We start from the raw sequence: 15,131 nt of genomic DNA, 5'->3' as shown, positions 1-15,131 counted from the left end.
AAGAATTATAACAATAAGAATGAATGACAATGAACCAGACAGAGCACGGGGGTCTATAGGTGACCGAAAGGAGTGACAGCTCTAATCTCCTGTTACGTTGTATATTTAAAGCTCTTATTTATAAGCTCTAGTTATTTGAGTAAGTGTGGCTCCTTTAAGGGCCTGGGAAGGGGAGAAGCCAGAAATCGGGGGTGGGGCAGGTGGGGGTGGTTATTGTTGGGACTCCTCCGCCGAGTCTGCGCAGTGAGAGAGAGGAGGCGGGGCCAAGCTCCGGCTGGCGGGCGGGGGCGGGGCCTCGGGGGCGGAGTCTGCGCTCCGGGTCGGGCTGCGGCTGCGGCTGCTGATCTTCCAGCTTGTGAGGCAAGGAGGCCGAGGCCTGGGCCAAGCCCGGAGCCGCCGTTCGTCGGAGCCTCCTGGAGCCCCCGCGCAGGTTCAGCCTGGGGGCGGGCTCAGGCCCGGCCCGCCGCGGAGCCCAGGACAGAGGCTGCATGCCCGAGGACCAGGCCGGCGCAGCCATGGTGAGAGAGCGAGGCCTGCCTGAGCCGCAGCCGCCAGCCACCCTGGCCCCCGCGGCCCTGCCCTCCCCAGCTCTGATGCCCCGTCTGCTCCTGCCTTTACCTCCCCACCTTGTTACCTCCCCCTCGGTGACCGACTCCTTCTTCCCCTTGGTCCCCGGCCACCTACTGAGGTGACAGCCCTCCCCCCCTTAATCTCTCTCCACTCGGTGACACCCTTTTTTGAAATCACCCCCAGTGACAGCTTCTTTCGCGTTCCCCTTTGCCTATTCCTCCTCGTCCTTTAACCCGACCTTCCTTTTCTCCTCTACCATTTTGCCTTGTTCTCTCTTTTGGGAAGTCTACGCCGTCCTTCTTTTTCCTCCCTCTTTTTCGCTCCTGCTCTTTGCTCTCGCTTCTTACCCCCTTTCACCATATTATTAACACTGTCCTCTCCTCTCTGTATCCTTTCTCCTTTTCGTCCTCCACCATCCACATTTCCTCTCCCCCTTATCGGATGTCCTCTCTTCCCCGCTCTCACAGCTGTTCCCATTTCCTTCTAAGGGATTCAAGGGTCTAAGCAGGAACAATTTGAGGACGATTGCTTCCCAGGAGCTGTAGGGCGGGCAGATAGGGGGTCGCAGGCTTTCTTCTTCCTTTTCTTTTTTGTAGAGGGAAGAGGGAGATTGGAGGTGTTGGAGAGAGCCTGCAAGCCTTATTACCTAATGTCAGTGCAAAACCTGAGTGATAGTGTGTTTTGGAGTGATGGAGTGAGGCATGGGGTGAGGGCCGGCATGCATACTATGGCCTTATGAGAAATTTGGCCTTTTGACAGAAATAACTTAAAACGTTTTAAAATGAATGTTTTTTTTGAGTATCTTTTAATGTGGAGGTACAGTTTGGGAAATTTAAAAATATTTATTTACAAGCTTTACTATTACTCAGAACAAATGGTTTTTGTTTGGAGGCAGAGACCAGAGCATCTGGAGACCGAAAATCAGCTTGGCAGTCAGAATGTGACAGTTTCTTTATACCTTGTATTATCTTCATTTGTTTTGCCCTCTCTGCTTTTAGTTGGGAGAGCCTTACATTTGCAAATTTTCTCTCTCCTTCCTGTTTCTCTTGCCTGTTTGAAGCTTCAGTGGGTTTTTCATTGAGTTGGGTTACACATGGTTTGCAGTTCATTTAATGAACCCATTGCTCCATTATATGCAGCAATCTAAATTTTGGTCTCTGGGAGGAATAAGACATTCTAGTCATAACGAAGTCCTGGTAATTATGTTCTCCTAGGAGGTTAGTTAATTTCTGTTTTTTCCCCATCTGCTTTTTTGGAGAGTGGTTTATTGTGAAGTTATTTAATCGGTGAACTTTTCCTAACTCACTGACTCTGCATTTTTAGGTTGTCATTCTCCAGTGTCTGCCTCCACAACAACCCTTCACATTCACAACTCATCACACTGTCATTGTATGTTAACCTGTTTCTTCCCCTGAAATGTGAATTCTAGGCAGTGACTATGCCTTACTTAACTCCTGTTATTACCAGTGCCCAGGCCAAGTAGGTGCTTGAATGATTTCACTTTATGGTCTCATTTTCCTATCTGACAAATATAATCTTGAACTGAAATTTGAGGCAACTAGTGGACTACACAGAAAGAGTGAGTTTGAGAATCTTATTTTTGGTGCAAAAAGGAAATTTAGTAAGATGTGATGATCTTCTTTTCAGAATAAAGAGCTGTCCCATCAAATACACCAAATGGCTAGATTTTTGGAAGTGGTAGCCTTCCCACTGAGAATGAATGTATGAGTACAGAGGGAGTTATGAACTCCTTTTTGGGTATTTAGGATCCAAAAGTGCCGTTTGAGCTGGGCCTGAAAGGTGAATAGGATTTATATAGATCATTTGGGGTAGGGGAAGAATACTTTGTTGTGAATGTGAGTAGAAAGTAATTAGGATGTATTGTAGGTAGCAGGATTATCTTTATGTGACATGAAGAATGCAGGAATGAGGATGTGTAGTAGGAAATGAGACTAGAAAGACGTTAGACATGGTTATGGTTTAGACTTTGTCTCCAACTAATTGGATTTTTCCTTACTTGTTAAAACACATGCGCACAGTGTAAAAGTATATGTATGGGAGAGGTGAAGAGAAGGCAAAATATTAGCTTATTATGAGCTAGGAATTATTCGTAGAGGCTACTTTAAAAAATTTCCTTTTGTAACAGGAATAGTAGGCACTCAATAAATAGAACCAAACATTATTATAAAGCTTCGTATTTTATATTTTTCAAAATTATCATTGTTATGTTGTGTTTTGAATAGTTAGGGATGGCTTCCCAAAGGATCCTACTTTCAGGAAGAAACCTAAAGGATTAAATTACAGGAGTTGTGTTGTGGAAAACCAGATAGAACAAATAGCACATGTGAATGACCTGTGATAGTACTCTCTCTTGCCTGTTAACCCTGCATATCCTGGAGTTCTCAGCTCAAGGAAGTCAGGGAAACCCCAACTGCCCTGCCTACTCATCAGAAGAAACTCCCAAACAACCCTAAGTCACACACCTCCATTATGTAACTCTCTTTCATAGAGTACACATCAATTGTAATTTTGTATTTCTTAATATGACTTTTCGGTTAATGTCTGTCTCTACCCCCAGACCATAAAAGTCAATGATACAGAAGTGGCTTTTGACTAGCTTCTGAGGGCCAGGTAATGTTCTAGGCATTGTGGTTACAGTGGTTTAAAAAAAAAGACATAGTCCCTTGGGGTAAGGTAGATAGTAAACAAATGTATAATGAGAATAGTTATAAATGCTAAGAAGAAACGAATCAGGGTAAGTTATAAAGTGACATCTATTTGTGTATGGCAACTATTTTAAATAGAATGGTTAGGCAGCAACACTAATAGCTAATATTTATTGAACATGACTCTGTATAGGCCCTGTTTTAAGTGCTTTACATATTTTATCTCATTTAATCCTCATAGCAACCCAATGAGGTAAGTATTAGCTCTTTGAAGGTAGAGACTGTGTTTGTTTGGCTCATATTGTATCTTTAACACCTACATAGTGCCTGGTGCATAATAAGTGCTTAATAAATATTTGTTGAATGGATGGATGGCTTTGGGGAAGATCAGAGAAAGTCAGGGAGGCTTTGTTGAGAAGGGACATTTGAATTGGAGTTTTAACTTGTGGGTTTTGTTGGGTAAGAGTTTGGAAAGGAAAGCCATTCTTGGCAAAGGGACTAGCTTGAGCATAGAAGCTGAAACTGAAGGATGTATGCAGGGAAATGTATGATTGTAGCATTAAGGGTGTGATAGGATGCAAGACTAGGTGAGCCTAGGGTCAAATTATGGAGGACCTTGAATCATAGGCTCAGGAGTTTGGGCCTCATTGTAAAAACCTTGGGTACCTTGAAAGATGTGAAGGAATTATCATAAGAGATTTTGAGGATGATCACTCCAAATCAATATGAAACATGATTTGGAGTGGCAAGAGCTGTTGCACTAGTCTGGGTGAAAAGGAAGTGCGTGAACTTTCACTCTAATCTTGTGGTGGTGGTGGTGATGATTTAAATTGGAGGAAGGAGAGTATAGGGAAATGAAATAGGAAGATCTGGCACACCACTTTTTGGCTAAGTGAATTTTCCACAGAGGCATTACTAAGGAGTTATAGAATCACTAACAGCTTTGCAATTTTGCTCTCTGGGCCTCGGTTTTCATATATGCTGCCTTTAGGGTTTTATGAGAATATAAAAACAAGGTAAATTTACCATACCAAAGTCCTTAATTTACAAACAGTAAGTCTCCCAAAGGTCATGTGTTAGGTCATATAGAGGGAGAATTAGCACTTCCCAACCTTATTTAATTTTTTAAAATAGTTTTTGTGTGGTATGAGAAAGGAGTAATTTTAATATATATATATTTAATATATATATTTTATTTTTGAATTATATATACAGGTTATTTAATAATATACTGAACAAAATACCTTAAAACAAATTTCAGCCATTACTGTTCAACAAATGACACGTTAACATAAGATAAAGCATATTTTTAAATGAATATTACAGTGTAGATTGAAATTAATTATGCTTATGGCATCAAAATAGATAAGAACTGACTTTTTAACCTTAAATTAGGAATTCTTGCTTTTTTTGTACTTTAAAAAAATCAGTGTTTTTTTTTTTTTTTTTTTTTTGCGGTGCGCGGGCTTCTCACTGTTGTGGCCTCTCCGTTGCGGAGCACAGGCTCTGGATGCGCAGGCTCAGCGGCCATGGCTCACGGGCCCAGGCACGTGCGATCTTCCCGGACCGGACGAACCTGTGTGCCCTGCATCGGCAGGCGGACTCTCAACCACTGCGCCACTAGGGAAGCCCCAGTGGGTTTTTTTAAAATTAATTTTTATTGGACTATAGTTGATTTACAATGTTGTGTTAGTTTCTGGTGTACAACAAAGTGAATCAGTTATACATACATGTATCCACTCTTTTTAAAATTCTTTTCCCATATAGGTCATTACAGAGTATTGAGTAGAGTTCCCTGTGCTATACAGTAGGTCCTTATTAGTTATCTGTTTTATATATAGTAGTGTGTATATGTCAATCCCAATCTCCCAACCCCCTACCCTGCTTCCCCCTTGGTAACCATAAGTTTGTTTTCTACATCTGTGACTCTATTTCTCTTTTTAAAATAAGCTCATTTGTACCGTTTTTTAAGATTCTACTTATAAGCGATATTATACGATACTTGTCTTTCTCTGTCTGACTTACTTCACTCAGTATGACAATCTCTAGGTCCATCCATGTTGCTGCAGATGGCATTATTTCATTCTTTTTTACGGCTAAGTAATATTGCATTTTATATATGTACCACATCTTCTTTATCCATTCCTTTGTCAGTGGACATTTGTGAGGTGATACCTCATTGTAGTTTTGATTTGTATTTCTTTAATAATTAGACATGTTGAGCATCTTTTCATGTGCTTTTTGGTTGTCTGTATGTCTTGTTTGGAGAAATGTCTATTTAGATCTTCTGCCCATTTTTTGATTGGGTTGTTTGTTTTTTTGATATTGAGTTGCATGAGCTGTTTGTATATTTAGGAGATTAATCCCTTGTCAGTTGCTTCATTTGCAAATATTTTCTCCCATTCTGTGGGTTGTCTTTTTGTTTATGGTTTCCTTTGCTGTGCAAAAGCTTTTAAGTTTAATTAGGTCCCATTTGTATACTTTTGTTTTTATTTTCATTACTCTAGGAGGTGGATCAATAAAAATCAGTAGGTTTTTATAATTTTTCTGTTTTGTTTCTAAGCGACAAAATAAAAACAATGGTTCTAGGCTGTTGCTTGCAAGCTTGTCTCCACAAATAAAACATTGGAGGTATGGATAGTTTATTTCTAATATTGAAAATCCAAATTGGATATAACTATCATCACATTTCTTTTTTTAATACTTAAAAAAAATACTGAGATATCTTGATGTACCATTTAAGAATCCTGATAAGATAAATGCACTCATTTACTCTTATTTCATCATCAGTGCAGCTTGTGTTTCCTGTCTTTAACCAACAGTTCATTCTAAGAATAAAAATAATTTAAAATTACTGTGTTGTTCTGTGTTCAGATGAAGTTATAACAACTGAGTGACTATAATATGATGAGCCACTTTTCTCATTTCCACTAATTCACACATGTTCAGTGGATAAATTTTTGGATACTCTCAACTATTCTGTTTTTACAGGAGAAAAATTTAAATAATTATTAGATGGTCAAAAATATACAAATTGATGTTTACATGTGTATAACTGAGTTACTTTGCTGTACAGCAGAGATTGGTACAACATTGTAAATCAACTATACTTCAATTAAAAAATACTTTTAATAAAACAGAATGAACTAGTTATCAATGTTGAATTTAATGATTGAATCATCCATGAATTAGGAAATGCTGGCTAGAACACTACTTTTTGCATAGGTTCTAAAGCTAACCCTTAAAAATATGTAACCAATAAGTAGCAGAAATAGTCATTATCTGCAATAGAATAAAAGACATTTTTAATGCTAATAATTAAAATGGGAAAATAATGTTAAAACAAAGTTCTTTTTCTTTTTACAGAACTTTTTTTCGTTTTTGTTTTTTTATTTTTGGCTGTGTTAGGTCTTCGTTGCTGTGCATGGGCTGTCTCTAATTGCGGTGAGCGGGGGCTACTCTCCGTTGCGGTGTGCGGGCTTCTCATTGTGGTGACTTCTCTTGTTGCGGAGCACAGGCTCTAGGCGCACGGGCTTCAGTAGTTGTGGCATGCGGGCTCCATAGCGCAGGCTCAGTAGTTGTGGCGCACGGGCTTAGTTGCTCCACGGTTTGTGGGATCTTCCCGGTCCAGGGATCGAACCCGTGTCCCCTGCGTTGGCAGGCAGATTCTTAACCGCTGTGCCATCAGGGAAGCCCAAAACAAAATTCTTGAATGCTGGGACATTTATTTAGAGAGCATGATCTCAAACATTTAGTGAGCACACAATGTATCAGATGATGTACTAATTAATCTTTACAGTTCCATGAGGTTGATGATGCTTTCTCATTGCGCAGTTAAGAAAACTGAGGCTTTGAGAAATCAGGTAACTTTCCTATAGTCATATACTTAATAAGTGGCAGAACAGGATTCAAGCACAGGTTTGTCCAACCCCTAAGTCTGTGCTATTTCAAACACCTTCCCTGTACTCTATGAGACTGTAGGAATCTAAACTGAATTTAGGCATTTAAGATATTTGTACCATTGTTTCCATTATAAAAGTAATTCATATTTATTGAATATGTCAAAGGGTGTATATAATTTTATGGTTCTTGATCCATATTGCCAAATCGTCTTTCTTCAAAGCATTTGGAGAGTATCAGATGTTGGTGGCATTCTGTGTTTAGCATTTAGATACTTTTTTAACATTGAAAAGCTTGAGACACGTGACAGGAATATGCTTTTAGAATACATCAGTTGGGGGAAAAAACCAAAAGGCTGGTAGAAATTAAGTATTATTTTAAAGTGATACTGCACTCTTAATTCTAACAGCATCTACTGTGCACTGAAAGTGTGCATTTCAAGATATTTTTGTAGACAGAGCATACTTGGTATGCATGTAAATTTGTGGACTCTTCTCTACGCTTAAGGAACCTACAGTTTAGGCCCCGCTAGTTTATAGTGGTCTTATAGCGCTGCTGCAGCCACATAGATTGTACTGCACAACTCAGGTGGCAGCTGTACATATGGCCAGCAATGGGTCTACAAAGATCTGTATCCTGTGTACTTGGCAGCATCTAGCACATAGTGGGGGCTCAGCAAATAGTTTTGCATAGTATACTAGGATTCTTAAGATCTGATTCTTTAATGAGCTAATCACTTTATGAGAAAAAGTCATTGCATTTCCTGCTCAGTAATACTGAGCACACATGCTGTTTATCGTGCCTCTAGTTTTGCTTACACTGTTCCTTTAGCCTAGAATGCTGTGCCCTTCTTGATTATTTAACCTTCAGGTGTCCCCTTAAACCGTACCTCCTTGTGAAGCCTTCATTTACCCTCAGGCAGCCTTGGGTTCCTCCTTTCTTATTTGCCTCCCCTGTATATTGTATATGCTTTGGTTACAGCAGTTACCCGGTGGTGGTGGTATTGTTTTTAAGGAGGCTGGCTCTCTCTCCAGATTATGAGCTCTCTGAGGGTAAGAACAGAGTTGTATTTTTTCAACTTCATGTCTTAAGCACTTGGCATAATGCATGAGACACATTAAGTAAATAAATATTTGTTCAATGAAAGAATATGTGTATTTTGTAGAGAAGTGCATAAGGTAATGTTAACTGAGATGTGAGTCATGAAAAAGGGGAAGAAAAGGTGAACACTCTGTACAGGTTCCTGAGGGGAAAAAGAGTTTTGATGGGTAACAAATTTTGGATCAGACAGTTTCTCTTACTAGCGTTAAGTGATACTTTTGACCTAGGATAAACATTTCTGTCCAGAAGAGTTCATCAGAAAGAGTTGGGGAAGAAGCCAAGTGATTTCAAGATGAATTGCAAAGCAATATCCCTTTGTATAAAAATTTGCAAATTATTTGTCTATAATTTGTGGATGTATCCTTCCGGAGAACAGAATATTTAAGTACAGATAGTAAAGAATCAGTGACTGGTAAATGTAGAGGGGTGGTTAATTATTTAAACATTTTGTTAGCTCTGTATAAAGATCTTTTTTCTTTTTTCCTATTTCCAGTTCTCCCTCGTATAAACACTTTTCTTAGCTCTCAAAAACATCTTAATGCCTGTTCAATGTCATATTCTCCTTTCCTAAGGGCATTTAAAAAAAGTTTCAATGTTACGTAATATCAGTTATATTCTTTTCATAGGCCTTTTAACTTATGGCAAATCGTTTTACCTCTCTGTGCCTCCATTTTTAAATCTCTAAAGTGAAAAGGTTGTATTAAATCCTCTCTGTAATCCCTTCCACCTCTTAAAAAATGTAGTAAGATTCTAGCATGTTAAAGGTAAATATTTTAGTAAAGTAGATATATTCTATTACCTATAGTACTATGGAATCAGGGCATGCCACTTTTTTTTTCTTCTTTATAAATTTATTTGTTTTATTTTTGGCTGCATTGGGTGTTCGTTGCATTGGGTCTTTGTTGCTGCGCGCGGGCTTTCTCTAGTTGTGGTGAGCGGGGGCTACTCTTCGTTGCGGTGCTCGGGCTTTTCATTGCAGTGGCTTCTCTTGCTGTGGAGCACAGGGTCTAGGTGCGCAGGCTTCAGTAGTTGTGGCACACGGGCTCAGTAGTTGTGGCTCGTGGGCTCTAGAGTACAGGCTCAGTAGTTGTGGCACACGGGCTTAGTTGCTCTGGGGCATGTGGGATCTTCCCGGTCCAGGGCTCGAACCCGTGTCCCCTGCATTGGCAGGTGGATTCTTAACCACTGCACCACCAAGGAAGTCCCAAGCTGCTTTTATAGGTTTTAATTTTGTGTAAACTCCATTAATATATTGCCCAATTTTTCACACCAGAAACCCTTTATTCAATTATGTTAATATTTCCATGGTACTTTCGTATTTTAAAGACACGTTCATACACATCCCATTTATTCCTCACTGCCATTTTGTGAGGTAGTCGAGATAGAGGTCTAGCATTGGTTTTACAGATAAGAAAACTGAGAAGTTAATTTATTTGCCTAAGGACACACAGCTACTAAGTAGCAGAGCCAGGACTGACTGCAAGCCCAGTGCTCTTTCCATTATTAACCAAGCTTCTCTGTTTACCATATTATATTTCAAAACTAATGCTAGTAGTTTAGAGGAAAATAATGCTAAAGTATATCTTTGAGTTGTTGATTCCTATGATCTCATCTGCTCAGTGATTACTGACCTGGATTTTTGTTTTGTTTCTTAGAATAGCTTTATTACATGAGCTAAGATGGAAGGGAAGGGGATTTATTTACCTTTGCAGGCCTTGATCTTTTTTAGATAGAAATCTAGCTCCTTGCCCTTTAACACACAGCCATTTGCCACACTGCCCAAGCCTTGAAGTGACACATGCAAGAAGCTTGCCTTACCTGCATTTTTATTTGGTGTCTAGGGAACTCTGAAGAGTAGTTGGTGGTTTTTTTTGGTTGTTGTTGTTTTTTCTGGCTGTGCTACATGGCATGTGGAATCTTGTTTCCCTGACCAGGGATCGAACCCATGCTCCCTGCAGTGGAAGTGCAGAGTCCTAACCACTGGACCGCCAAGGAATTCCCTAGTTGGTGGTTTTTTTTAAAAAGAAAAATAATTCCCCTCAGTCCATGCCAAATAATTCGAAAGATCTGTACCCTTGAGCACAATATATCTGTGCCTTTGGTACTACCTTCTTGACCTTCTCCCTCATTCGTAAAATGATTGTATTTGGGGAAAGAGAAGGTAAAGGGATTAAATCAAATCTAAGGTTGCATTAGGTGTTTATTCCTGGAAGTCTAACTTGGTTGAAACAGTAGTAAAAAATACAAGGGGAAAAAAAACCCCCATAAACTAAAAAGAGATTTCCCATGGAATACTACTAAAATGAGGAATCAAAGATTGTTCTAATATCTGGTTTCTTATATCAAAATCAACTCAAATGACATTTGTCTGCTTTTCAATCCCATTGTTTAATTTCAAGGCTAGGCTTGGGGCTTAATATTTCTCTCTAGACATATAGTCTCTTTCTCTAGGAGCAAATAAGTATTTTAAATACACCTAATAATAAATTTGTGCTTGACTGTTCATTTATTCATTCAACAGGCATTTAGTGCCTACTATGTAGTAGGCATTATTGTTGGCTCTGGGAATACAGCAGTGAACAAAACATAGTGTTTGTTCTATGGAGTTTATATTGTATAGTAGTAGCTAACATTTATTGAGCATTTAATATATGCCCGTCACTGTTCTAAGTGTCTTTCACCTAAAATTTGTTTAATTCTGACAACAATCCTGTGATGTAGGTACTATTATTGTCTGTATTTTACAGATCAGGAAACAGGTATGGGGAGATTAAGTATTTATGCCTAAAGTTACATTGTTTTGTAAGTGGTAGAGCTGGCATTTTAATCCAGGTAGTCTGACTCCCAAACCCATGCTTTTCACTGCAGTGTTACATAGTCCTTCAGAGAGATGTCAGTAAAAAAAATTATTTCTAGTGCTGAAATTGTCAAGTTTGTAATCTTTGTAGTCACCTGGTTTCTGGTCCAATCTTTAGGAAAAAATCATCCAGGGTTGCAAAAAAAAGGAGCACTGTCAGAGCCATTACCTTCTATTGGAGGATCTGTCAGTCCTAGGAGCCTTTCAGGTAGGAGGTGAGAGTTTTGAGCCTGTCATATGAGTCGGAACTGAGACAACTACATAAAGCCAGGACCCTAACACCTAACAAAATGCCCACACCGTTGGTGAAAATGTAGACTAAAAAATATCTGCCTGATGGTGTAGGGAAACAAAGGAACTTATTTATCTTGACATGGTCTCTGGATGGGAAAATTCTCTCTTGAGAATTTACAATCATGAACCTTCTGCTCTGTGTGTCTGAAACTTGAATTTATATAACTTGCGCAAGATCATGACTATTAAGTGAGAAGGGAACATTTACTGAGTAATTACTCTGTTAGGCATTGTGCTGGGGGCTTTAAACACATCTTTGCCCTTCATCCTGACAGTAGCATCATGAGATAAGTACTAATATTATCCCCATTCTACAAAAGACAGGACTGAGGATCAGGAGAGCTAGGTAATTTGCAGTATAACAGCACTGAATTCAAATCTTGGTCCAGTATTTTTCCTGCTAAGCACAATGCCACTGGAAGCATCACTTCATTTTTGTGCCTCAGCTTCCTTAACTGTAAAATGAAATTTGTAATATATTTCCTTTTGCTTCATAAAGTTCCTTTTTCACTTCATAAAGTTATCAAATGAAATAAAGGATATGAATTTGCTTTATTCACTGTAAGCTACTGTTACTGGCATCATCTGTAAAGTGTATTTTTCCTTTTAATTAAGCAAAAGAGAGACCTCATTATTCAGCAATTTTGAAGTCCACAAGGTCTGTCTTGAGAAATTAAGGCAATCTTAATATTTTTTGTGTCAGATATTTCCTGAAGTAGTTTCATGAGGAGAAATAAAATGAATTTTGAGATAAGTTACCATCTAGTAACTTACTAATTCATTCAACTATTAATTTATTGGATGCATTTTTAAGGACTTTAGTTCCCAAATATAAAAGATGCCTGATCTATGAGGATATATTTCATTTTTATCATACTAGCAACAGTGGAAGCCCCAGTCTCCTCCAACAGTAGACTACAATTGCAATATGTAGTCAATTCTCAGTGTCCCCCACCTCCCCACTTGCTAGAAATAAGTAGCCCACTGCTCAGAATGCTGAAATGCTTCTTTGTCATGACCCTGGCAATATAGTCACAGAATGAAGCTTTTAAATATGTAAAACAAAGCAACCAACAAATTATATAACTAAGTCACAGGGAAGTGACTGAGTATGCCTCTAGCTGAGTATTGCATAGATGACTAAATACTTCAAGGAAGGAGAGTATAAGAAAGAAAATTTAAAATTTAGAAAGATTAAAAGAAAGCCATGAGAAGAAGGTTAGGAAGAACTAATGAGTATCAATGTGTGATTCCTCAGAGACTCCTTATGAAGAAATCTTTCTGATACTTGGAAGTGTTGCAAAGCTCCTACTAAATATGTACAATACAAATGTAGCTTGTTGGAATTCCAGTAATTTCTTGGAAGAGAGCTTTGTAATCAGTGCCTCAGCAATGTTGTCTTGAGTTGATAGTAGTTTTTTTTATTGTTACTAGTTTTGTATTTTAATTGTGAATTATCATTGATTTAACTTTATTATTAATCTAGTGTGTGGTGATGTAAATTTGCATTAATAGAACTTTTGGCATAAAAATTTCCAAATTTAGACTTTGACAATGTATTGTTATTCAAATAGGAAACATCCATTTTATTGTTAAAGCAGATGTCTATAAAAGTCTCTTGTAGTGATACTTCTTTGTTAATATGGTTCTCCACTGGAACTTGGGAACCAAGAGGGGTGGGTAGGCTGTGAGGTTTTTTGCCCCACTTAAGTGGGCCATAGACAAAAAGCATTTGAAATCTACTAACTTTCCTTGAATTCATAGTCTTGAGGGGGAGATGGCCATCTAAACAAATAAGTTATACAGTGGCTAATTGTAATAGAACTATATACAAAATGTAGTGTGATTAAATCTGTGTTTTGGGATATGAGGGACAGCTTCATGGAGGAGTGGACATATATACTGGCTCTTGTAGTGTGAGTAGGAGTTTGATAGACGGACAGGTAGGGAAGGGCACTCTAAGGAGAGAGGACAGCATATATAAAGAAGGGGAGGTATGACTACCACTGGTAACATTCCTTCTCTGAACCTCAGCTTCCTCAACAAAAATAATCTCTTTTCTCCTTACTTCATAGAGTCATAATGATTGTTTTGAAAAGGCTTTATAAATTGAAGTGCTAGACAGATGTTTAATGATGAAGGTTTTCATTATTACTTTTTTTTTTCTTTTGTTCAACGTTTGAAACGTTGTAAATACCTTTGTTAATATCTCTGTGTCTCCCCTAGGTGGTGTCATTTCAAGACCTCTCCTAACCTCCTTTCAGCTTAGTTGTTCTTTTCTTCAATGTTCTTTGTTTTTTTCTTTTGTTTTGTTTTGTTGTTCCTTCAAGGTTCTGCTTTGTGACATCTAAAGACAGGACCAGAAGAGCAGGTATTTGTGTATATACCTAGCTTTAATAGCAGGAGAAATTCTTTAATTGCTTATGTATAACTAAGCTGTGATCCATGTAGTTTAGTCTCAGAGCAGTGTCATAATCCATGGAACATAATCCTGCAGCCAAAAGTCATTTTGTAGTAACTCAAAGTCTTTATTTGCAGATTTTTGAACATTGTAAAATAGAATAGAATTCACAGATGTGCTTCTTAAAATTCCCTTTTTATTTCCTATCTACTTCCCTTTATACATCATAGCTGGTCCCTTGCCTTTCCCCTGAAAACCCTGCCAAGACTCCTTTTCCTACCCAGTCCACCATTATTAGACGGTAAAACCTATGGAGAAAGTAAGACTGGGAAAGAGTATAGGAGCAGTGGTAAGAAGTTACATTATAGCCAATTTAGGAAAAATAAAAGTGTGTGTATATGTGTGTATATCAAGCACATGTTTTCATTCAAAATTAAGATAGTTTTATTGAGTCTAATAAAAAATGTCTATTTTTACTAGTTTGAATACATATATTATTGAAAAGTATGGCTATCATTGATTCAGTTGACACTGATTTTTGGTTATCTTGTAATATTTGAAAAGTAGAAACATGAATATAGCTTTATTTATATTTCCACAAATTTTTACTTGTCTTTTTTCATTTTTAATAATTTTATAATTTAGAAAACTATATGAAACATTTATGTAAGCCATGGAACATAGTAAACAAATATCTAAAGACCAGCATCCAACTTAAGAAATAGAAGATAACCACTACCATTTTTTCCCTTGTGTGCTCCATTCTTCTATGCCACTTCCACCCACCCCCAAGGTATCCAAGGTATTCACTATCCGTTTTTTTTTTTTTTTTTTTTTTTGGGGGGGGCTTGCCAAACCTACGCCCCCTGCATTGGAAGCTCGGACCCTTTAACTACTGGACCACCAGGGAAGTCCTGTCAACCATCCTGTTTTATTTTAAATCTTTCCCTTGCTCTTTTCTATAGATTTATCGTAACATACTGTTTAGAGGTAGCTTTATAATCTTCTGAAATAACTTTTCAGGTAATATCATTTCCTATGCCTGTATAGATGTTTAAGTGAAATCCTGCTGCATGTACGGTTTTTATTTTGCTTAGACTAACTTTATTCTTAGTATTTTACTGTCTTTAGAAGTTATTCAGGGGCTTCCCTGGTGGCACAGTGGTTGAGAGTCCGCCTGCCGATGCAGGGGACACGGGTTCGTGCCCCGGTCCGGGAAGATCCCACATGCCGCGGAGCGGCTGTGCCCGTGAGCCATGTCCGCTGAGCCTGCGCTTCCGGAGCCTGTGCTCTGCAACGGGAGAGGCCACAACAGTGAGAGGCCCGCGTACTGCAAAAAAAA

The 15,131-nt window shown here is 38.5% G+C and overlaps 1 protein-coding gene across 3 annotated transcripts in view; it reads left to right on the top strand.

The window, feature by feature from the left end:
* Nucleotides 1–310: 310 nt before the first annotated feature.
* ZYG11B (zyg-11 family member B, cell cycle regulator) overlaps nt 311–15,131 on the top strand; it is a 75,232-nt gene continuing 60,411 nt past the window's right edge. The window contains exons 1-2 of one of the 3 annotated variants that reach the window (XM_028489388.2): nt 320–518; nt 13,719–13,759. Coding sequence is in view for 1 of the 3 variants with exons in the window: in XM_007109516.4 (XP_007109578.2) it covers nt 489–518 (30 nt within the window). In the remaining 2 variants the exon portion in view is untranslated. Of the gene's footprint in view, nt 519–13,718; nt 13,760–15,131 lie in introns of all 3 variants that reach the window. The other 2 variants (XM_007109516.4, XR_003679634.2) reach the window with 2 other exon arrangements.

Source organism: Physeter macrocephalus, chromosome 4 (genome assembly GCF_002837175.3).
Source record: "Physeter macrocephalus isolate SW-GA chromosome 4, ASM283717v5, whole genome shotgun sequence".
In the NCBI taxonomy this organism is placed as follows: Eukaryota; Metazoa; Chordata; class Mammalia; order Artiodactyla; family Physeteridae; genus Physeter; species Physeter macrocephalus.
This window is presented reverse-complemented; position numbering and strand designations above follow the sequence as displayed.